This window comes from Pteropus alecto, unplaced genomic scaffold, assembly GCF_000325575.1.
Source record: "Pteropus alecto unplaced genomic scaffold, ASM32557v1 scaffold61, whole genome shotgun sequence".
Lineage (NCBI taxonomy): Eukaryota > Metazoa > Chordata > Mammalia > Chiroptera > Pteropodidae > Pteropus > Pteropus alecto.
The window spans coordinates 16056740-16081754 of NW_006434835.1; the positions used below are offsets into that span (position 1 = coordinate 16056740).

Sequence of the window (25015 nt, forward strand, 5' to 3'; positions counted from 1 at the left end):
CAAACATATGTATGTGGTTTTAAATTACCATATTGGTTTTTCATTATAAAATCAACATAATATTATAGAAATTTTGAAAAATTAGAGGAGAAAAATTACCTATAATCCCATAACACAAACCTTGCTGTTTATTTTCACTTGGTTTGTTTTTTGTGTGCATATTTGTACATGGTTGTAATAATGTTTGACATGTCATTTTTGTATACTGGCATGCAGTTTTGTCTTTTAATTTTTAAATGTTTTATGAGATATATACAAAAAAGTACAGTAAATATATAAATACAGTTTAAAGGATAATGTAAAGCAAACACCCGTGTAACTTCCTCCCAGATAAAAGACTAGAGTATTTGCATCTTTCGAGAAGCTTCCCCCACCAGGTGCCCCTCCCCAGACACAGCCCCCGACTTTTCTGATAATCAGTCCCTTGGTTTTTCCTTCCTGTTCTACCTCCGTATGCCAGAACACTGGAATTCATTTTTGCCTAACTTGGAATGTTATATGAATGGGATCATTCCATATTTACGACTTTGCCTTGCTTCTTGCCCTCAATTATTGTTTTTGAGAAGTTGTATATGGCTGTAGTTCGTACTAATTTTCAGTTTAAAAGAGAAAAAAGTAGTTTTATTTTTCCCGCCTAATTTCATGTCCCAAAGCTAGACTTTGTCAGGTAGCCCAGGTTTGTGATTCTTTTATAGTTAGGAAAACGCATGCTTTTCCCCTGCTCGTGACTTCCCCACCCCCTACCTGAGAATGTAGGTCTCAGACTGAGAAGAGCCCTCGCCTCCAACTCTTTCCTGGCAGAGGGTGCCTGCCCCCTGCGCCTTTGGCTGGCGTCCTAGGAAGCAGCCACTCTATGGGCTACTGCAGGCCCTTGAGCTGCAGCTGCCGTCCTTCCAAGGGAGCCGATGAAATTCTTTCTGGGGTCTGGAGACAGCTGGCAGGAGCATGGAAAGCACAGCAGGGCTGAGGAATCTACCAGAGGGTGAGGGGTGGGGCGGGGACAGTGATGGTGACTCTACTGGTCACGAAAGGCCTGATGTTCTCTGGCGAAAGCCTGAGTCAGGGGTCGAGAATCCAGTGTGTGCACACCCCCTTTGCCCTTCTCCCAGGGCCTGGAGCGCCTGGGCTCACGGAGGAGTATCGAGCTCACACTTACTGCTATTCACTGGTGCTCGGCCTCCCTGAGCCTCAAACGAAAAGCCACCTGGCTGCGGTGAGTGAGTGGGCACCTGAAAGGAGCTCGGTTGCTGCCCACGTGTCACAGACTGTGCGTGCCTGGGCTGCGTCAACACACAGAGAAGCCTATTCGCACGCTTGCACGCACCCTCCGCTTTGCCTTCCGACAACTGTCCTGTTTCTCTCATTGCTAATCTTGTTGAACAAGTGGCCTGCAGCCCCGCTTCTTACCACCCTCTCCTGGCTAATCCTTCGGAATTTCGCTTTTGGCCCCTGTGCGCTGATGGTGTTTGCTCACTAAGCCCAGCCACGCTGGGCCAGGCCAGGTCACATGAAGCCATGGGATTAAAACCTCTTACTTGATCTTAGCCTCTTAAGGACTCACTGCTGCTGGATTTATATATACCTGCCCAGAAGCCAGGCCCACCGCTGGGCTTTACTTGTGGTAGTTCCTTTGTCCTAATCTTGTTTTTTCACGCTTTCTCAGGAACTAGCCCTTGTTCACTGTGCTGCCCTTCATCACCTGGACAGACTTGGGCGTGTTTGTCTTTCTTCCTCTTACTGCCTTGGAGAGGCAGCCCTGGGGCTAGGCTGTCACCTGGAGTCTTGCCCTCTCCTAACCTACCTGGTCCCGTATTACCTTTTTTACTGTGCGGTGACAAAGGTGGTGGCCGTACTCCAGGCTCAAATGCTTCATGGTCTTGTATAGATGGTCTCCAATTACAAGCACCTTGGGCCAGCCCGCACTTGCCACCCATAGACGTGATCCTGCCCAACTGTCGGTGAATGGAAATGGCCTGTGGGACATTAGAGGCCTCCTGGCTAGCCAGGTAGGTGCAGAAATAGTTTATGGATTCAGGGTGTGTGTAACATCTGCCACAGCCTCTCTAGCCTCTGCCCTCCTGTGCTACCCCTCGGCTTGACTGGCCCTGCTACCTGTTCTGGGTCTTGGTCTCCAAGTTCCCACTAGTCCTGGGAGACGTCCGAGCTCCAGATGAAAGACAGACCTTCCCCAGTTCCTCTCCCCATGGCGAGCTGTCTTCTTCTTCCAGAATCCCTCAAAACATTTGGCACAAAACTCCCAGGTGACCAAAAGCAAGCTCACAATTCCTACCAACCCTCCTGGCTGCTGACAGTGGCCTCGGTTGGAAAGGAATCCAGGAAGAGTTGCATATTTCTGGGCAGGTGATTGGGGATGGCGCAGTTGGTTTTGGACAGGGTGAGTGGAATATCCCAGCGGAATGGTCCAGTGGGCACTTGGGTAATGTTGCAATGCCCGCACTCCCTCATTACGAGCGTAGAATAGGCTCTCCGATTCCTGCTTACAGAGAACTAGGTGTTGAAGAAATCAGGGCGGATGGAAACTCATGACTGATGGTCATGGGGCAGGAACAGCCATGATCTTGTCTTTTTTTTTTTTTTTTAACTTGTCACCTGTCACTAGTCATTAGTTCTACAAATGGACTAGGGAATTAGTTACCTCTGAGGAGGAAGATGTGGGATGGGGCAAATGAGGGGTGTGTACATAACGGTAATGACAATGGCGAGTTCATAGGTGTCTGTGTCATTATTCTTTATACCTTACGTGTATGTTGTAAACATCATTAAATCTACTCGAGTTAATAAAGCCCCTTAAGAATTAATTATGAAGTTATATTGTGCCTTAATATTAGTTAAAATTGTCTGAGCTTTGCTATTAAGAAAGCAGATTAACTTTGTTAAAAATTAAATTTTTAACTCAAACACTTAGCTATTTCCTACTCATCTCAAAGTTCTCTTTTTGGCTTTTGTGTACTGTTGAACCTTTAATATGTTCTCATGTTTCAACTCAAAGAGACTCCCTTTCCAGAGTCGCCCCAGGGCGCTGCAAGTACACGCACCCACCTTTCTGGGACGGCTCTCCCACTGTTTCTTTCTCTTTCCTATGAACTGATCCGAAGAAAAATAGCTGCATGTTTTCATTTTCTTCTCCCAAACCACTGCCATATGTTATATACTTGGGGCAAGGGAAAAGCCATGCCATCCAGTGCATTTCCAGTGACCTGAGCTGGCTTCAGCCACCCCTCCAGTTACTACCCCTGGCTGCCGTTAGTGTTGGCTTAATGCCACAGTGCCTTTATGTCACAGGGCAGTTGTGTAGCTCTCATTCTGTATGTTTCTTAATATCACAGCGACCAATCGTCTGTAAAATCACACATTTTTCTGTGGATTCTACCCAAAGAGGACATGTGAGTCTTAAACCAATGCCTGTTAAAAAGAAGAAACCTATGTCTTAAACCAATACGCCTCAGGTTAGTTTTAAAGCCTTTATGCAAGAAGTGACCCCATTGCACTGTTCTGGCCCCCTGTGTCTGCGCTGAACCCCAAAGTCTCCTGGTGTCTTCCAGCTGAGCCATAGGCAGGAGACAGCTGTGCAGGACAGACTGAGCAGGCTCTCCTTGTCTCGCACCTCCCTGCAGGCACACGGGAACTGTGGAAGGTGATGACAGAAACAGGCAATTCCAAAACATAGTGTCGGGTTGTCATTTCCTTGGCAGGACTAACATCATGCACCTTCTAGGAGTGTGGGGTGTGTGCACATCATGAACGAGAAGCAGCAGCTGCCATAACCTTGACTCACCACTCAGCAAGATGCCCCCTGTGCCATTCTGCTTTGGGAATCGCTCAACAGGAATAAAAGAGGCAGGGGGGCGGGTGGTGTGGGAAATTTCCTGTTATGCAGCAAGACAGTTATTGGATAGCGGATAGCAATAACTGTTACTATTTTAAACACAAGGAGGCTTTCTCATGAAAGACTGTACTCCCAGATTATAGTGTTATCCCCTCCACCCCACCAGAAGTCCCCATTTCCCCAGCTTGCATGTCACCTTAGCTCTAACCTATCAGTGGTTCAGGAACATAAGGAACCCAAGCAACAGAGTCAGGAACTTGGGGGATCCAAGCTGTGACTCGGCTTGCTGAGTGTAACCCTCTTGCTGTGGAAGGCATCATTACTTCTCTGAATAAATTGTAAAATTGTTGAGATCCCTATATTTGCAGCATAACACCACCCTGTTAGTCCTGTATCGGTTCCTTTCGATTCAAGGTCACTGTTGGTGAAGTCCAGAGTCTGGAGGCAAAGTCAGCGTAGACTTAGTGAATTTATGCGTCTCTAGAATTCCATGCCTCTGATTTATTTTTTGTAATACCATTTAACTCTCTGGTGTATTTTCCATTTCTGCCTGGGAGGACAGACATGTGGTTTGAAATCTTTCATTTGCATAGACAAAATAGCTAGATGATCAAAGTTTTTGGTTAAACAAATGGGAATGTGTGATATAGTTAAAGCCTTTAAAGGAGGTGACATTTATTTTAGGACCCAGTGTTACTTAATGATGATTGTATTGTAATGTTCATTCTTGTCTAATGTGGTATCTTAGTCAGCTTGAGCTGCTATGATAATACCATAGACTGGGTGGATTAAACAACAGAAACTCATTCCTCACAGTTCTGATGCCTGGAAAGTCCAAGATCAAAGTATGGGCCAGTTTGGTTCCTGGTGAGAACTTTTTTGCTTGCTTGCCGAAGCCATCTACTCCTGTGTCCTCATATGGCAGAGAGAGAGAGAGAGAGATAAAGCCATCTACTCTCTGTGTCCTCATATGGTAGAGAGAGAGAGAGAGATCTCATGTCTCTTCTTATAAGGGTACTAATCCCACTTATGATCTCCTGTCTCTTCTTATAAGGGTACTAATCCCACTTATGAGGGCTCCACCCTCAAGCCCTAAATACCTCCTTGAGATCCCCTCTCCAAATACCATCACATTGGGATGAAGCCTTGAACATGTAAATTTGAAGGGGACATAAACATTCAGTCTGTTGCATGAAGTTACCCAGTGGTCCAGATATTGGCTCTGTTAGACAGTTATGATATTTTTGGAATAAAATGAGTGACTCGAAGCATCATAAATTAGTAAAACTGACACTGACCCTCTGTACACCACGACCACTGACTAGCGTGTTCTCCCACTATGCTGCCGAGGGACAGTCAAAGCCGGAGGCACGTGCTGTGCTCGAGAGCGTGTATTTCAAAAGTTGTGCCCAAATCTTTTCCCTTTGGGGGGACTCTTCTGAGAGATCCAAGATGTCTCCACACTCATCCACCCACCTCACTCTGTTATGTTCGCACATTGGGACACACACAGACAGTAGGCACGCCGTGGAAATAGATGCCAGTAACATCTTTCCTTTGTTTAGTTTAGCAAAGACTAGCAGGGGAAGCTGTAGGAGTAAGGTGCTAATGAGGTTACTGGGGGAGGTGAGAAGCATAATAAATGTCAACCCTCCACATGGAGGGGGCGGGACCAGGAGGGATTAAGCATTTTGTCCATACAGACAATTTAGAAATGTAGAAAGGTCATTGGGGTAACAAGACCGTCACCAAACAGCTAGTCTTGCTCATTCATAGCTCTGAGTCTGGTTCATAGTGAGAGACACCCAGTTTAAACCGATACATGCAAGTTAGTTTTAAGGTCTTTAGGCAATAAGTGTCCCCTTTATGCTTTAGTCACTTGGTAATGCAATTATTTGTGTCTCTCTCACCCAGTAAACTGAATTTCCTGAGAGTAAGGCCTGTGCCTTCTTCAGAGTTGTCTGAAGTGCTTGATACTGGAAAAGGGTGAAGTTACAGAATATTTTAGTGCACACAAGTGTTCATTTTAAAAAGATATTCTCGGGAAGCACCATGGGCCGGGAGTGTGTTCAGCAACCGTGCTCTATTATCCAAACACCGGTCCTGGCCTTGAGTGTCCCAAGCCCTTGGTAACACCAAAAGGCTGAAGGCCTGCAGGCAGGTCTGACAACAGCAGCCCCGGTCTGAAGCTGGAAGTCTGCGAGGGTTGGGAGGAAATGACGGCATTGTGCCAAATCAGGTCTACCAGCTGGGCCATTATTTACGTTGAAGTGGCTCCATCAGGCAGCTTAAAATCCAGTATTGGGTCACTGTCCTTACATATTGGCAGGATGGCTCATAGCTAAGAGTGTAGGCTCTTGTATTAATCTGCTTAGGCAGCCATAATGAAATATTACAGACTGGGTGGCTTAACAACAGAAATGTGTTTTTCCACAGTTCTGAAGGCTGGAAGTCTGAATCATGGTGTCAGTATGGTCTGTTTCTGGTGAGGACTCTTTTCCTGGCTGGTAGATGGCCGTCTTCTCTCTGTGTCCTCACGTGGCCTTTCTTCTGTGTGTGCACATGGTGCACGGGCGGGGAAGGGGGGCAGGGGAGAGAGCTCTCTGGTGTCTCTTCCTATGAGGACACGAATCCTATCTGATCAGGGCCCCACCCTTATGACCTCACTTAACCTTAAAAACTTCCTTAGCGGCCCCATCTCCAAATACAGCCACACCGGAAGATGGGGCTTCAGCACACGAATTTTGGGAGGACACAAACTTTCAGTCCATAAGAGCTCTGAAGGTGACTGGCTTTCAATCCCTACTCTATTGCAAACCGGTTGTGTGACTTTGAAGAACTTCTCTAGCTTTTAAAAATAAAGATTCTGAAGACCCAATATGGACCACATAAATCTGAATTTCTGGATGTGGGGCTTGAGCGTAGGTGCTTTTAAAAAGCTCCTCAGATGAGCTTATTAATGTACAACCAGCTGAGGTTGTGGACTTTTTGAGGCAAATACTGGAGGGTGAACTGAAGCAGAATCCATGTGAAGAATGACATAAATTAAACAGCGTGAGGCTTGGAGAATTTGGCTCTCTGAGACACGCTGCAGGAGCTTCTGCTGTCTTCAGGACCGTGAGTTGTAGTAGAGATATTGGTCATACAAGACATCTGGGTTTGGCTTAGCTTCTTAGTAGCCATAAATCTCTTACTGAGCAGTTTCAGCTTGTCATCTGTAAAATGCCAGTCCTCAGGTTGTTTCTGGAATAAAATGAGACAGTAGATATCAAAAGGCTTTAGAACCCACACAGCATTTCAAGAAGGTAATCACTGATGTTTCTTTGGGCCGCAGCTTCACCACTGTGTCATGATCCCCAATAAGTCCCGCTGTGAGGTCAGTGACCCCAGCTGGCTGTAAGATCAACATCCTCAGGCCGTGGAGAAACTTCCTCCTCATCCCCGCACACTTAACTCTGCCCATAGAGTTTGGACTCTGATGGGAAGGGGTGGGACCATGGTGACAGTGAAAAGGGATTTTAACCTTGACCTGTGCCACCCCCCTTCTCACCTTCCCTAGGAACATGCTTGCCAATTCAGCCAGCGTACGGATCCTCATCAAGGGAGGCAAAGTGGTGAATGATGACTGCACCCACGAGGCCGATGTCTACATTGAGAATGGCATCATTCAACAGGTGGGCCGTGAGCTCATGATCCCTGGAGGGGCCAAGGTGATCGACGCCACTGGGAAACTGGTGATCCCTGGGGGTATCGACACCAGCACTCACTTCCACCAGACCTTCATGAACGCCACATGCGTGGACGACTTCTACCACGGGACCAAGGTAACGTTCCTGTATGCCGAAGGCGCCTCTGCTTTGCCTGCTTCTGTTTCTGGGGCTGCTCCTGGCTATATTGAACAACAGGGTGCTCATGTGAACAGGGTGCCTCTACTATACTGCTTAAAGGAGAAGGGTGCTCTCAAGGGGGCCACTGCGCCGACTAAAATTGGAAACTCCAGGCTGGATATCATAGATTTCCACGATTATAGAAAAGGGTATATGTAGGCCTATTTTACTGATCACATCACTTACCTATGTGACTGACTTTATTTTTACATTTTTATGTCATGTAATACAGACCTAGAAGAAGAAGAGAATTAGGGGTGTTTGTTATTATGCATGTATATGGTGGAGGGTGGGGGGTGGGGGTTGATCTGATGGACTCCTTTATGAAAAGCTAAATTAATTCTCCCAAAGACTGTGAAAAATGGGTAAGCTTCTTCAGGATGATTTTTATGGCAGAAATTATGAAACTGACATAGCTAGCTATCTTCTGTTAGCTCTCCGAGCTTGTTCATTATTTTTAAAAACAGCTTGAAAATTACCGGTAGTGCCTCCTCTTTCAGAAGGCGTTATCATGGATAATATTTAATAGTTACTGAGCTGAGCCTCAGCTACTATAGGTTCTTGAATGCAGAATACAAAAATTCAGACCTGTGAAACAAATGAGTTAGGAGGAAATTACATTTTGCAGAAGGAGCCACAAGTGGATTTTTTTACGCTTCTCCTGTGCTCCAGAAGCTCTGTCATTGCTGTCACCTCTCTGCATTGTAATTATCTGTCACATGCCAGCCTATCCCTGGATACCAGACTGTGGGCTCCTTAAGGGCAAGACCTGACAATATTCTTCTGGTTTCCTAAAGCCTGGCACTGACCTGGAACTGGAGTAGCTACCCAGTAAGTGTTTGTTAAATGAATGAATGAATGATGCTTACCCACATGGGTCTCTACACCAAGCTATACATCAGAATCACCTATGAAGATTTTTTAAAATGCAGAATTGAATCTGAATCTCAAGGGCCACAAGCCCCTGGCCCTGACAGCAGCCTCTTGTCCTGTCTGATTTACAAAGGACTTAGCCTTTAATGCTTCCTGGGTAAAAAGGATCCCTCAGCTCCTGGCCCCATGGCTGTCATCCTGCGTCCTATTTTGGCCCTGTATCCTAAAATCCCACCTCTGTTCTGCCTGGAGTTCTCAGGGAGCCCCTCTCCCATGCCCCAGGTTCTCCCACTGGGATCCATCTTCCTGGGGACTCAAGTGCTTCTGCTGCTAGGCAGCCACTGACAAGGCTCCCCTAAACCCACCCCTGAAGAGCCTGGCTGAGGCTGCCGGGACAGACAGGGCCTGGCCTTGGGATCACAGCTCTATGGGCTGGCCTACCTCAGGCAGATAGCCCTTACGGTCTCCCTGAGGATATGCCTTCTTCCCAATTCAAGAGCAGCAGACCTGACCCCTGGATGGCTATGCTGAGGCAAAGATGCTTCCAGGCCTAGTTCTCTGGCATCTGGGGCCACACCTGCTCACGCTAGCCACACCCAGGGAGGAGAGGCGGTGGGTGGACCCTCCCTACCTTCTACTCACAATTTTTCTGGACCCCATTGGTCCAGATAAAGAATTGTCACATCTGAGCCACCCTTGTCACCAGCACCCAAATCAAGAAACCAAACATTACCAATACCAGAAGCCCCTCCTGTGCCCCTTCCCAGTCACTGCTCCTCACCAAGGATTACCACTATTCCTGACTTCTAATACCATCATTTAAAAATAAATAAATAATAGTCGAACTGAGATATAATTCACACACCGTACAGTTCTTCTATTTGAAGTGCAGAAATCAATGGTTTGTTAGTACCTTCACCATAGATTGGTTTTGACTGTTGATAGAAATGAAATCAGGCAGTCTGTACCCTCATGTTGGCTTCCTTTGCTCCGCATTATTTTTGTGACATTCATCTATGTTGTGTCGTCATTCACTTCTATCGCTTTATAGTATTCCATGTGTGATGCACCTCATGGTACTTACCCATTTTGCTACCAGTGGGCATTCGGGTGGTTGCTAGTTTGGGGCTATTACAGACACTATGAGAGCTCTCGTACACGTCTTTTGGCAAACCTATATGCACACATTTCTGTTGGGCATTTCCGTAGGAGTGGCATTGCTAGGTCATAGGGTAACATATGTTCAGCTGTAGGAGATACTGCCAAATCGTTTTTCAAAATTGGTTGTAATCGTGTATACTCCCAGCAGTCACAGAGGAGAAGCCACAGTATTTATCATCAACATCACTGATAACCACCCAGTCCATGCGGGGTCCATTCTGTAGTACGCTCAGGACTTGCACCAAAAAATTATAACTGTCTGGTTGCAGTCCCCACTTGGGAGACCTTTAGCCCATGGCCGGATGCCACACTGTCACTACTCTGTTTACCAGCCTCTTGGAGGGCAGGCTGGCCTTCTTTGTCTTATTTTCCACTCTGTCATCTGCCAGGACCTCATTAGCCAGGAGTGACAGCTTTTCCTTTGAGAGCCTTTAGCTCTTTATAGCCGATGAAGACCTTTGCACATATATCTCTGTGCAAGGTGGAGGGTGACTCTCGATCTTTCCCAGGCCTCTAATCCATGGGAGCAGCTGCCTCTGGAAAACACGTAAAAGCCCCTGTGTGATCAAAGGTGCCTACAGGTTTAGGATACCTCAGGCACCCTCTATCCATGTCAGGCCCTAATTGTGGGGAATTTAAGGGCCCACAGACCCCAAGCCACCCTGGCTGCTGGTGTCACCTAAACAGACCCTTTGCTTATATCCTAACCCTAACTAAGCAAGATCACACCTTGTCCTTGTGCCCCGACTCGTATTGAGCTCTATTTTGTAACACTGCCATGACCCAGTCCTCCCTGGACCCCTCAGGCCTCCCGGCCTCCCAAGAACTGGCTTCCTACCCCAGTACCCGCTCCCTTCCTTCCTGGATTTCCCCTCCACATTGGTGCTTCTGCCACTGGATCTATTGGCTTCCTCTTTTCTCTGGTTCCCAACAATCTCCTGGGGAGAGAAAACGCTCTCCTGTTGCAGTGCTGCTCCCAGAGACGACATGTGGTTTTAATTATTCACTGGCTCTTGCGCAGAGGCTGTGCACCCTGGCAGATCACCGCTGACCTACTTTGTACCTTCTAAGAAAGATAGCAGTTGATTCACTTTAAGCATCTGGTTTTATAATGGATTAATAATCCCAAGGAAAAGCTCACCTGAGTGATTACCCTAGGGTGAAAGAGAGATCAAGTTGCATCTTTTTGTTCTTGTCTGGCAGATCCCCAGGGCCTTGAACTCTCTGCATCCTCTAAGCTGTTGCGAGCTTGTTGATTTGGCAGCAACAGCCAGGTCTGGGAAAACAAAACCATTGAGAGCCTGGCTTTTTCGAGAGCATCTGGGTCTCCATTGTACTGAGTCTAAAGGGATTTTTCTAGTACTTCTTTAACAAACGCTTTGCCTGCCTTTGCCTCTATCAGAGGCTGTGGCAGGCTCTGCCTGGCTCCCCTCGCTCTGCATCTCATGCTCACAGCTGGTCACTTGATCCTTATCCCCAAACACCACACCCTCCCAACCTTCAGACCCCGCCCTCCCAGAGGCCCAAAACCTGGGTTTCCAGAGGTGCCAGGACCACCTGCTTGTTAATAATGCAGAGCCCACTGAAGAAGGAGGTTATGTCCTATGGGGAGGAAGGGGGATGAGGGGAGGAGGGAGAACCAGTAACACCAACTAGGTTAGTAAAGGTCTAGAATTTCAGTTGGGTCGTGAGGTTTTTTATTATTATTCTACTTGACTTAATTATAAGTTACATTTATTCTTTTGTGTATGTCTAATATTACATAATAAAGAATGTTAATGCAGGCTCTGAGCTCTACCCCACCAGTGGTTCTGCCTGACCAGGTGGGAATATCAGAATCAGGCTTTTTAAACTGTAGGCACAGCCCCTTCACTAAGATGATGGAGGCAGGCATGATCAATGGAATAAAAGCTTCCTAGATGCCTTTTCTGCTTCCTGCTCCTCCAAAAATATATTAATAATCACTGTCTAGGCCAGTGGTTTTCAACCCTTGGCAACAAATTACGTTAAATCTATTTGGGGGATTTTAATTTAAAAGACACCAATGTCCAGGTCCACTCCAAAGCAGTGAAATTAATGTCTCTAAGTCTACCTCTTCCCCGTCAGTATTTTTTAAAGCAGCCCTGATGATTCTAGCACTGACAGATGCATTAAGGAGCTTACTCAGCTGTTTTGAGTGGCACAATGTCCTGGCTGTTACTCCTGCTGCCTGTCTGATTCCCACCTTACAAGGCAGAGCTGACATCTAAATCTCCTTTGAAAGCTTGGTCCTGCCTCGCCCTTGCCAGTTTTATTTATTTGCTTCTTTCCTATTTACATTCTAGGGTCCCATCATTGGGCTCCCAAAACCCACCCTGTACTTGCGAAGTCTCCCTGGCCCCATGTTCTGCTTTCCTGTCTATAGCCCATAGAAACCATCATCAGTGAGAGAGAAGTTGGCTGTGGTAGTGGTGTCATCAAGTAGTAGTCCTGCTGGGTCTGTCCTTCTTTGAGGGCCCGTCCTTCTTTGAGGGCCCAGAGACTCCCTTTCCCTTTGCAGGACCATCTGGGCACAGAGACAGCTTCCCACTGACTCAGTCAGCACCAGCAGGACTTCTATTCTTGTAGTCAACCTACAGGGGAAGCCAGACCCTAACCAAAAGGGTGCTCGGCCAGCATGGGACCGGCCCACGGAATGTTCAGTGGCATTGCTAGGAACGCCTGCCAGATCCCACCCCCAGTGGGGAGTCCTGACCCTCCTTCCTCTCTCCCGCTGCAAAGGACTGGACACAATCTGGCAGAGTCCTGAGATATGACAGGCTAGGACATAAATGAATTCCCTTTGGTGCCCTGTCTGCCAGCCTCCTTACCAAGGCTTCCATTTATCCATTTATCCATTGGGCAGACTCTGTGTGCTCTTTGCCTTTGAAATTTGCTCTCTCGGAATTAAACGTTTAAATGCTGCTCACTTTCTTTCTTCTTTTACCTTGTCTCCAGTATTCTGTCCATTTATGTTTAATCCCGGCCAAAATGACTTTTTTCGTCTTTTAGCTCTGTAATAACGCTTCCTGCTTATCAGGTTCCAGACTCATGTGATCTTGCTTATTCATCGATGTCCTCAAGTTCACTTATATCTTTATTCTTGTTAAAAAGCTGGAAGGGACCTTAGAAATCTAGTCCCACCCTCCCGCTGATAAGAAGATGAATGAGTTGCCCCAAATCCCAGAGGTAGTTGGACCAGAATGCAAGAGTCTCAGTCTGAGGCCCTTTTCACCATGCCGCTCAGGGACTCCTGACACCCCAGAGCTGGATAGTCACCCCTTTCAGACAGCCTGTGACCTCTTAGTGGGCTGCATGCGAATAGTTTCCTTGACACTCTATGGCTCTAAACTTGCCTGGACCAGAGGAAGGCATCACAGAATTGACATGTATCAGGCAGACGGTGGAGTGAGCTCTCTTCCTCCCTGAGGCGGTACTTTATAAAACACCACTCATCCCCGGAGGAATAACACTGCTATCAGTGCCTTAGAGCTGGATGGCTTTTACCATTTATAAATGGTTATTGTGAGAGTTAATGAGGGGATGCATGAAAACACTTCACACAGTGCCTGGCACAGGGTGTACATTCGATAAATGTTGGTTCCCAGGCTGTGGCTGTGACTGCCTGCTTCCACTCCAGGCTTGGCCTTGGCTTGTCTTCCGGTCTCTTAGATTACTTGATCCACTCACTTCAGCTTTGCAGTAAAATTGTCCTGCTGTCCATCTAGTGCCCGTGCTGCCTGTTTTTCTAGAACAGCTGCTGCCACACTGTCTGTGCCCATTCTTGCTGACCCACTGCCCTTCTGGCCTGGCTGTGCTGGTTGGGATCAGCATAGCTGGGCTCCTCTCTGAATCACCCACAGCTGCACTAAAGAATTCCATGAATGCTTTGTGAGGGGACTCTCCCTCCCCAGCCACACAGAGGGCATCCCTTCTCCTCCCTCTTCCAGTGGTACCTAGTACCCTCGTAGGGGTTATATTACTTTTCTACTATTTTGTAACAAATTACCACATTTAGCAATTTAAAACAATACCCATTTATGAGCTCATAGTTCTGTAGGTCCAAAGTCCGGGCACAATGTAACTGGGTTCTTTGCTCAGGGTCTCCCAAAGTAGTCAAAGGGTCAGCTGGGCTATATTCTCAACTGGAGTTCACGGTCCTCTGGCAAGTTCACATGGTTGGGCAGAATGCAGTTTCTTACAGCTCATGGACTCAAGTCCCCATTCCTTGCTGACTGTCATCTCAGCTCCTAGAGACTGTCAGCATTCCTCGCCATGTGGCCTCTTCATCTTCAAAGCCAGCAACACAGACTCTTTCATTTTGAATCCCTTTCACACTTCAAATCTCTCTGACTTCAAATCCCTTTCATTAGGAAGAACCTGTCCCTTTAAGAGCTCACCTGATTAGCTCAGGCCCACTGAAATAATCTCCCTTAAAGTCAACTGTACCACATAACAGAACCTAATCATGGGTGTGGTATGCCGTCTATTCACGAGGTCCTTCCCACTTCCAACGGGAGGGGATTGTACAGGTGTGGGTCAGTGGGAGTCATCTGCCTACCATAAGGGATCTCATGCAAAGACATTTTGCCCTGGTACATCTCCACACCACCAATTTTGCTTAAACTACTTCAACCTTTTTAAGACTCAACGTTTGTAGTTTTTTCATCAAAAGTCACCTTGGCCACCTCTTACTTCCCAGTTTCCTGTGCTTTATATTATGACCCTGCTTGAGAGCCTGCAATGGCTCCCCTTTTGCCTTTTGACTAAGACATTGAGTTTGGGTTTCTGAATCTTTGCCCTGGGCAGCTCCCCATCAGACCTGGTGCTCCCATCTAATCCTCATTTCTAGCTGCTCCCCAGCATGTGCCCACCCATCAGAAAGATGGATTTCTCAGCCTTCCCCCTCACGAACATCCATGCTCCCTCCTGCCATCTCACCCCACCCGTCCGTAGAACACTTCCACTTCCTTCAAGGCCTGCCTCCCTCATGTCACACTCTTCCTCCAGCTAATTCAGGTCCAGGATCCCACTTTCTTCTCGTCAACTACAACAATTTGTCATCCTGGGGCTTCCTAATTGTTTTCTGCACAAAGATTATATCTCAGCTAGATTGAAAGACTCTTTGAGAGGCAGAGACCACGATTTATACCTAACTCATGACTCACTGCAGAATTCACAAAGCTCTAAACACATAATAGACATTCAAGAAATTGATGAATGTGAGCGTACCATGGTAGTTATGAACACAGATCGGAGGAGACCTCACTGAATTTCAGCTCCACATTTACTAGCTGTGTGATTTGGACAAGTTCATCTCTGCCCTTCAATTTCCTTCACTGGAAAATGGAGATTATAATAGTGTTTTGTATGTGTTAATTAAGTTACTATTGGTAAAGAACTTAAAATAGTTTTGCACAATATGAATGTGCTTGTTAAATAAATAAATAAATAAATAAACAAACAAATAAACAAATAAATAAATGAACAAACAGATGGGATGGATGGATGGATGGATAGATAGATAGATAGATAGATAGATAGATAGATAGATAGATAGATAGATAGATAGACCAATCGATCATGCTGATTGAGGACCAATCCCTGGAAAATCCATTTGTACAGTTTTCTCATGAGTATGTGTGTTAAACTATTTAGCATCAAATAAGAACTAAAAACATTTGATTCTATTTCAATTCTTAGGGGTGACTATGTGTGTTTTAGATTCCGAATGGAATCTAATCATAATGGTGATGAATTCTAGTTAATTTTCTCTCTTTTTCTTGAAAGCAGAAATAGCCAGTCATAAACTCTGCAGGCCTCCGGAGCCAATTAAAGATGTCCTGTGTCAAATCAGTTATCTTCTTAACAAGACCTCTCTGGCAACTTTCCTTCTATACCTGCGTTAACTGGCAGGCCAAAATGTAGGTAGGCCAGGTTGACCCTTAGAACAAGTGGAAGAGAGGAGATCTATCGTTTCTTATGGATTTTCACATCTAGTATTGGGAAGAAATCTCCTATGGTGACCAAGCAGCTCCTCAGTTCCTACAATAAATGAGTATTTGCAAAGAATTTATCCACAGAGAGATTATTGCATTTTAAAACCTTTGGTTCAGAAATGGAAATAAACACACCCTCTGCAATTGAGCCCCAGCAACTTGGGAACTTTATAGTTTGTACAAGTTCTGCTGCTTCTTGTTTATGCTCTCCACCTCTAGGGTTGAAAAAATTAAAAAAGAAGAAAAATACATCATGTACTGTATGTATACATCAGTGAAGCTTATTGTACATGAATGGTTTTCTTCCTTTTTTTTTTTTTCTTAAAGCCTGCATTTTTTTTTTTTTTTTTTTTAACATTTCAAGGAATACTTGCATATGGCCTTATGGAAAGCTTCAGAAATCTTAATTGGAAGTATCTCTTCTCCCAAACCTTGCTCAGGTTGCCTCTGATCTGAGATTGCCATATTCCCGTGCTGAATGTAAGGGTCTTAGAATGGTTCACTGACAGGTAGAAATGTGTGTAATGCTGTCTATTTTCCCCTTGGTGGTTCCTGCCTCACTGTTCCCTCAGGTTATCACTGTAGCCAACCATGTTTTTCTCTCCTTCTGATCCTTTTTTATTTCTTTTTAATTAAAAATTAGCTATAAGGATCTTTAATTAGTGACTAAATGAAGATAAAACTATAGGCCAACTGTAGTGAGAACTTTCTCACTAACTAATGTTCATCTCTCATACTACACACACACATTCACACACTTACTCACTTTCACATACTCATACTCACATATTCACACACTCACACTCACTAAAACACACAGTTTTAGAGCTGGACGTATGAATGAATGAATCCAACCCCCAATCCATAAATAACTTTTCTTTTTATATTTAAACTCTCCACAGTATTCTCAATTAATTTAAAAATAAAATTAAACTTGGTATATGTTGGTGGACTATATTCTTGAGAAGAGTATTACAGAATGAAGAAGGTCATGATTAGGTAACCTAGGAAACCACCTTTTAAAAAAATCTATGTTTCTTTTTTTATTCAGCAACTTGATGAAGGTATAATTGACATACTATAAGCTGCTCATTTTTAAAGTATATAGTTTGATAAGTTTTGGTATATGTATACACTGAGAAGCCTTCACCATTAATATAATAAACATATCCATTGCCCCTCCAAAGCTTCTTTGTGTCCCTTCTAACCTGTCCCCACCCCAGGTCTATTTTTGGTTAAACAAATAGGAATGTGTGATATAGCTATAAGATTAGCTTGCATTTTCTCACATTTTTACATAAATGGAATAATACAGTATGTATTCCTTTTTTGATCTGATCTCTTTCACTCAGCATTATTAAATTTTTGGCTATTACAGATAAATCTGCTATGAACATTTGTGTACAAGTGTTTGCGTGTACCTACATGCTTACATCTCCTTGGACTAATTACCTAGATGTGGAATGCCTAGGGCATATGGTCAGTGTGTGTTCAGGTTTTAAGACATTGTCAAACTTTTCCAAAGTGCTCGTAACATTTTATATTCTTTGCCATCACTTGTTATGGTCAGTCTTCTTAATTTTAGTCATGCTAACAGAGGTGTGTTGGTATCTCATTATGGTTTTAATTTTCATTTCCCTAATGGCCAATGTTGAATATCTATCTTTACATGTGCCCTCTATATATCTGTGGTGAAGTGTTCATTTCTTTTGCCCATATTTTAATCAAGTTGTAAGTCTTTTTATTGGGTCGTCAGAGTTGTTTATCTATTCTAGTTACAAGTCATTTGTTGGGTACACGTTTTACAAATATTTTCTCCTAGTCTGTGACTTGCATCTTCATTTTCTTAACAGTGCCTTTCAAATAGCAAAAGTTTTTAATTTTCAAATCCAATTTATTGATTTTTTTTCTTTTATAGTTCATTTCTGTGCTGTAATCAAACTTTTGTGAAATCCAAGTTCACTAAGATTTTCTCCGATGTTTTCTTTTGGAAGTTTTATAATCTTAGCTCTTCTAGATCTATGATTCATTTTAAGTTTTTACATATGGTAGATGGTAAGGGTTGAGGCTCAGTTTTTGTTGCATATGGCTCTCCAATTGTTCCAGCACCATTTGTTGAAAAGGTTGTCCCTTTTCCAAAATCAGTTGACCGTGGGTCTATTTCTGAGCTCTATTCTGTTCTTTTGATCTGTTTGCCTGTCTTTAGACCAATACCACCATCGTCTTGAATATTAGAGCTTTGTAGTAAGACTCGAAAGCAGGTAATATAATTCCTCCAACTTTGTTCTTTGTTTTGACTATTCTATGTCCTTGCAAGCAAACTTTTCTAGTGCGGGCCATAAACCAAAAACTTAAGAGAACTGTAAACTGAGTGCATTAACTAAGCACTTGATAAACATTCTCAGCCCTTAGCACAGTCCCTTTCTGTTAGCTAGGAGTGAGGAACTTTCTTTAAGAATTTCTGAAGTTATTTGGAGGGAAAAGAATCTATTATTGTGCGTGTGTGTGTGTGTGCGCGCGCGTGTGTGCGTGTGTGTGTGTGTGTGTGTGTGTGTTAAAAGGAACTTTATTGGGTGTTCAGGGGTTCTAATGAGGCCATGAGGATGTTGTCCTCCGTGACACTGGGCTACATGTTGATGAAGGTGTTGTTTTCACGTGATCCATATCAATGTATAGTAAATTGTGATGACATTGTGGGGAAGAATTCATTCTGCTCCCTCTTTGCCTTATATTCAGAGTCAGTGGAGAATAGAGGTAGACTGAGGAGTTCTGAGACTAGATTAGGAAAAAACTTTTGGGGACCAAAACTCTAATCACCGAGCCATTGCCACCCTCTCTCCTTCTCTCTGTCAGGTTTCCGTTCTTCTTGGTATCCTTTGTTGCCACCAGACCCCCTAGGCTGTGGCTCTTTTCTGGTTTGGTTCCCTGATTCTCACTCTGCCAGGCTTATGACACTCTAAATGACACATGTGTTTGGGAGACCTCTCTGGCTCCAAATTTCTAAGCCCTAGACTTGGTGGCCCATCAAAGTCTCCTGCTGTTTGGAGAATGTAGTGTTTAGTATGTTGAGCCTAATGGGCTCCAGAATCCCATGGATAGGGGTGACTGAGCTGTTCAGCCTGGGCCTCAGACCCACTTGTCAGAGCGCTTCTTTATCCATTATACATTTATTTTGAACTTTAAAGCCTTCCTCGGGCAGACCTTATTATCATTCTTTTCCAGGGATAGGGCCTGAGTCTCAGGGAGGTGAAATAACTTGCCAAGCTGATGAGTGCAGGGAGAGGTCTACCTGCTTCCCAGCCTCGACTCCAGCCCCCATTCCTTGAGTATCCAGGGAGGCCTTAGGGTAGCCTTTTTCAACAGTGTGATGGCACTGTTATCACTTAGCTTTGGGACCAAAATGAGGACTTGCCAACGTTGGAGTAGATGAGGAAAGAAGAGCAAGTGGGGTCACATGTGGTTTATTTCTGGATTGCTGATCAATCCCACCCCCAGCCCCCAGCCCCCCGCATCTGTGGGCAGCCTGGACTTTTAATAAAGGTGGTCGTGGCCTGCTTGCCTCAAAACTTTCCCACTTTGAGATGAAAAGTGGATTTGCTAAGGAGGAGGGTGACAAAGGGCCCCTCTGTGCGGCTCTATTTTAGAATGGTTCCCCCAGGCCCCTGTGCTTCTCAGAAGCTGGCAGCCACATTCTCTCTGCCACATAACTCCCTTTGAGGATCATCTCCAGTCTCCATGGTAACTGCGTGTGGGGAGACAGCCGGCTCTGTACTGTGGCTTTGTATTAAACACAATGAATTTAAATTGGATGCTCGGCAGTGAAGATAATCATTCTGGATTAGAGAGAGGCCTGGAGCTCCTCATTTCATAATTTTCGATGTTGGCACAATTCTCAGTTTTAGCCCTGTAATTCAAGCCCAAGCCACGCCTACCCCTCTGTTTCTAAACTACAGTGAAGTCCAATTTCACTTGAGCTTTTCTCCATCCCTCTTGGAGCCAGGGCGCCCCTCAGTCAGGCCAGGGCTATCTATAAAGGCCAACAGCGTAACATAAAGGAGACCTGGGGGCTGTAGGGTCTGATGGACCCTCATTCAGTCTCACTGTGTGATTTCCTCTGAGCCTCAGTTTTCTAATCTGTAAAATGAAAAGTGCAGATTTTGCACCCCACAGAATCATATTTCTAAATTTTTCTATTGTAATAAAGTATGCATATAATTTACCATTTTAACTGACTTTAATTGTATAGTTTAATGACAGTAAGTACTTTCACAGTGTTGTCACCACAATAATACATCTTCAGAACTTTTTCTTCCTCCCCAACTGAAACTCCATACCCATTAAATACTAACTTCGCCATTCCCCTCTCCCCCGAGCCCCTGCCAACCACCATTCCACTTTCTGTCTCGAAATTTGACTGCTCTAGGTTCCTCATCCAAGTGGAATCGTATAGTATTTGTCTATTTGTGCCTGACTTATTTCACTTAGCATAATGTCTTCAAGGTTTATCCACATTGTAGCCTGTGTCAGGATTTCCTTCCTTTTCCAGGCTGGATGACATTCCATTGAGTGTTTATAGCACATTTGTTTTATCCATTCATGGGTCAGTAGACACTTGGGGTGCTTCCACCTATTGACTATTATGATTAATGCTGCCATGATCATGGATATGCAAATGTCTGAGTCCTTGCTTTCAATTACAGAATCATTCTGATAAATAGGATAATAAATGTTAAGAACAGTGCCCGTAGTAAGCTGTCAATGAAAGTGAATTTCTCTCCTGAAAGTGAGTCCAGCCTAGGATCTAACTGCCACATTGCTCCAATGGCTTCAATGACAGTGGAGTCACTTTTTGCTAGCAGGCTGCTTCTGTATCCCTGGCACATGCTAGTCTGCCATGTCTGGGAAGTATCATAATTCACCCCAGGGTTTAAAAGAAATGTCTTAAGCATGGCAACATGTATCAGCTCTCACAATAAAAACCACTCATGCTTTTACACTTCTCCCACTGGTTGGTATTCACGTATTCCTAGTGCCAAAATGGAAAACTGTTAAGGCCGATGTATATACTTCCTTATCAGTTGTCTATTTTAAGTACACTCTCTGGGAGACCCCGAAGTTGGGATTGGGATCACCCTAGGCTATGAGGTTCTGTGCTTAGTTACTATTTCAGCAGCATCTGATCTCTCAGTATTACAGAAAAGTATGGGATTTGGAGTAAAATTACCTACATCCCAGTCTCGGCTCATCTCTAAAAAACCGAGATGATGCAACGTGTGTCGCACACGGTGGTTGTGAAGACTGGATGAGGGGCGTACTTTGCTGTGCAGGTGACCCATACCTGGGGCACTTAGTGCCTGGAGGGAAAAGGGACCTGGCCCTAGAGCTGTTATGTAGCTCTCCAGGAGATTCTCTCTCTGGGTCTATTTTCATCCAGAAGTTTCTATAGTGGGGTTGACCCCTGCTGCCTTGGGCCCCTCCCAGGTTGAGAATCCCAGAGCCTAGGACCCATCTTTCCCTGCGGGGTCCTCTGAAATGAGCTTTTCCAGGCTGGGTCAGTGGTTTTGCCGCCAGCACGGCCTGAGCAGCCCTAGAGAGAGCCAGCTCCCGTTTGTATTTAAAAATTGGTGACAGAAGGGGAATGGGGCAGGAGCCCTTGCACAGCCCTCTTGTGACCTGTGCATGACCCAGCTACTCCCTGGCAGTCAGGCCGGTTCTCTATTGATGAGGCTGAAGGGAGGAGGGGAGACGGGGTTTCCCATGGGATCTCAGACCTTTCTGTCACTTCTCAGCGGTGCTGCTGCTTACGTTAGTGGGCGTGCACCCAGGGTCTACCCATCAGGCAGGAGCCAGGCTGGCTTAAACTGGGTTTCCTGAGCAGATGTTCTCACTGTCCCTGAGACCCAAAAGCTGCCCTGGATTATTCACCTCTAGGGAGCGGGAGCTCGGGTCTCCCGGGAGGACCTGTGCCTTAACCTCTAGGGCAGCTCACCTCTTCTGGAAGCCAGTGAGTGAGCCAGGGAGTGACTTGCTTTGGTAGGAGGGTTCGCTTGGCTCCCCTAACCTTAGCCAGCCTGATCTTCCTCCTACCGCTTGGCCGTTCCTTCCCATTCTCCTTCTGGGTTTTGTCTTTGTCTTAGTCCTCTCTATATGGCTGCCTCTCAGTCTCCTAGCTCACATTGTCTTTTCCTCCTACCTGCTCTCTACCTAATCTGTTACTGATGACGGCCACATTTATAGCTACCGCCTAGACACCTCTGTGCATCTCCCTCAAACTCAGCACATCCACGAGAACCCCACTCTTCTCCCAGGGATCCTTCCTTCCTGGAATGGCACCCAAGCCAGCGCTCACTTGCCCAAGGCCACAGGACTCCTCAGCAGTACAGCCAGCGCTGGGATCCAGGTCTGCTGGGCTCCAGAGTTCAGGCATCTCCCACCGGAGCATCCTACCTCTGCACACCGTCGGAAAATAGACTTCATTTCTAATACACTTAAAAATGCAAATGTCACTTTAAGTCCTAACCAAACTCTGGGCCGTGCCCTGGGGCCCTCCCCATTTTGGAGGCTGTGCTGGACCTCTGTCTGGGACCCTTTGTCAGCCATCCCTGGCCCCATGGTTCCCACTCCCTCAACTATTTCAGCCTGCTTTCTCTGCCCGTTCCTGGCTTCACAGAACTAGCCCATTACAACGGCACATCCTTGTCAGCCTTCTCTTGTTGAGTCTGCAGTGCATGTCCCATATGGTTTTCCTAGGCCTCACCATGGCTGAGACTAACACACTTTTCAATTGCCCTACAACCTTTCCTCCAGAATATTGGTGTTATTTCCTACTTGGCTAAGAAGCCTGGGACCAAGGGCCTGCTCACCCTGGGTTCTCTTCCATGTCACCTCTAATCAGCACCTCTTTTATCCACCCCCTTCCTGAATGAATGGGAAGAGGTGTCCCTCCCAGCCTAATAGGTATGACTATCAACCCTCAATCTGAATAATGGAGGTAATAATGCACCTATTTCACAGGGCTATTGTGAAAATTAAACAGGCATAGAATAAGCACTCAATGGATGTTACATATTAGAGATTTTCCTCTTCACTTGAATGTCCCTCAAGTAGCTCTGGCTTAAGATGCCCCCAAATTCCCAAACCTCCCAAATTTGATTGTTTCTCTACTAATACTATTTTTTCAGCCACGCACACATAAAACCCTCTCCTCTTCAGTCATCAAACCTTGTTTTTTCCAAGAAACAGGTTTCACACATGTCTTCGCATCCCAGTCCCCCAGTTCAGGCCCATCATGTCAGGCTGCATGCACTCCACAGCGAGTGATGTTCTAAAGTCTGATTTACAGGTTCTTCCTCTGCCCAGAAGCCTGCCGTGACTACTACAGACGTGTCCAGGCATGGGGCCGTGACCAGAGTCTGTCATTGTGCTTCTAAACCTCGCACCGCCCGAGCCCCTTCATTACCACCACCTTCACAAACACAAGTCACTCATCTTTGCTGACCAGATGGAATCCAGGTTCATCAAGGTCCACACAGTTTGTCCTAATCAGACCTGCCTCGGCCAAAACCAGACAGGTCTGTTGTCAGTCCTCCGGCTGTGCCTCTGACTTGCCCACACCATATCCTACCCCCGGCGTGGCACATCATGCCTGCCGTCCAGCTCTCAGCCTGCCCATCCTAAGGTGTCCTTCCCTTCTTCTGCTCCTCTTTCAAACTCGATGCTGTCATCATCTTTGAGGCGTATTATCCTGTGATGCTTTGCATTCTCATGCTATTCTGAAGTCATTTCTATTAAAAATGAACTTTTTGCTTTTCTTATTTGCTAATCAGACTCTGAGCACCCTCATGGTGCCTGCATTTCTCACTTCTTCAGGAGCATCTGATACAGAGGGCACATATTGTTTGCATAAGTGCTACCTACAGATTATGCTTATTGTTTATTAGTTATGCTAGTCATAACTGTACTATAAATAGACTTAAAATCGTATTATGAATCACTACTACTTATTGGGTTCCTACTATGAGCAGATACTGTACTAGGTGCTTTATATGCATCATCTCCTTTAATTCTCATAGTAACCCCGTGAGGGATGTATTAGTATCCCATTTTACAAGTGAGGAAATGGAGCTCAAAGACATTAAGTAACTTGCCCAAGGTCTTACAACTAATAAATGACAGAGCTGGGATTTAAATCTAGGTCTGCCTGCCTTAATGTCTGATTGTTGTCACTATACTATTTTGCCTCTAAATAGATAATGTGCCTTTAAATTGCAGAGAGATTAAGTGTGAGAAAATGTCCCTTTCCCAAGGGACATTATCGTGCACTGAATGTTGCCTGTTTTCTCTGCAGAAAGTTCAAAGAATGAAGTGTGAGTTTTAGAAATGGTAATGCTTAGAGTGAGAGCATTTCAAGGTCAGGACTGTGCCCTAGATAATGTAGTAGAGGCTTCTGACCCAGAAGGTAGGAGTGGAAAGTAAAAGGAAGGTTAGGAATGCAATGAATTGCAAATGTAGAATTTGTTGAAAATCAGTCAGCTGTAGGATGAGCTCAATAGGCTGCAAATTATGGGGTCAAGAAAAGGCTTGAGAGCTGTGTGTAGCCAGAGGGACAAACAGGGCAGCCCCAGGGGACTGATCGCACATCACTTGGATGCCCTGGAGAAAAGCTGGGGTGTTTTTTTTGTGTGTTATTTTGTTTGTTTGTCTGTTTTTCAGAGAAAAGGGACATTTGATAGAAGGTGTTAAGGAGACTCCAAAAGAGAATAAGGCAGTGGTCAACATTCAGGCAGCCTGGAAGGGAATTATCAGAGAAAGGGTCAGTGTCCTGAGCCCTCAGTGTGAACTGGCTGAGTTGGCAGTGAAACCCAGTGTAAGTTTGTTCAGAGCCTCATCTCCCTAGATCAGGCCGGCGTAACTATAAAAATGTGGGACTTCTTTTTTTAAAAAAATTATTAAGAATTTCAAGGCAGCAACAGCATAGCATTAAACTAAGCACAGAGCCTTTCTATATGCAAGGCACTGTGGGACTGCACAGGCCACGTGCTCCTAAAGCTGGCCCTTGCTGGTGGGCTTGTGTTTCAAGATGAGAAAGGTATTTACTGAGTGCCAGGTGTAGTTCTAAGTACCACACATACATCACCTCACTTGATGAAATGCTCAGGTCCTTCTTTTGGGATGTTTCTTACATCCCAAGGTGTGATCGTCCTTATAAGCTGGCTTTCTACAAAATAATA

The 25015-nt window shown here is 45.3% G+C and overlaps 1 protein-coding gene across 1 annotated transcript in view; it reads left to right on the plus strand.

Moving 5' to 3' along the window:
- Positions 1–25015, plus strand: part of DPYSL5 (dihydropyrimidinase like 5) — a 75229-nt gene that overhangs the window by 19806 nt on the left and 30408 nt on the right. Inside the window, exon 2 of the mRNA XM_015588260.2 lies at positions 7407–7671. Coding sequence (XP_015443746.1) covers positions 7411–7671 — 261 coding nt within the window. The 5' untranslated portion in view covers positions 7407–7410. The remainder of the gene's footprint in view (positions 1–7406; positions 7672–25015) is intronic.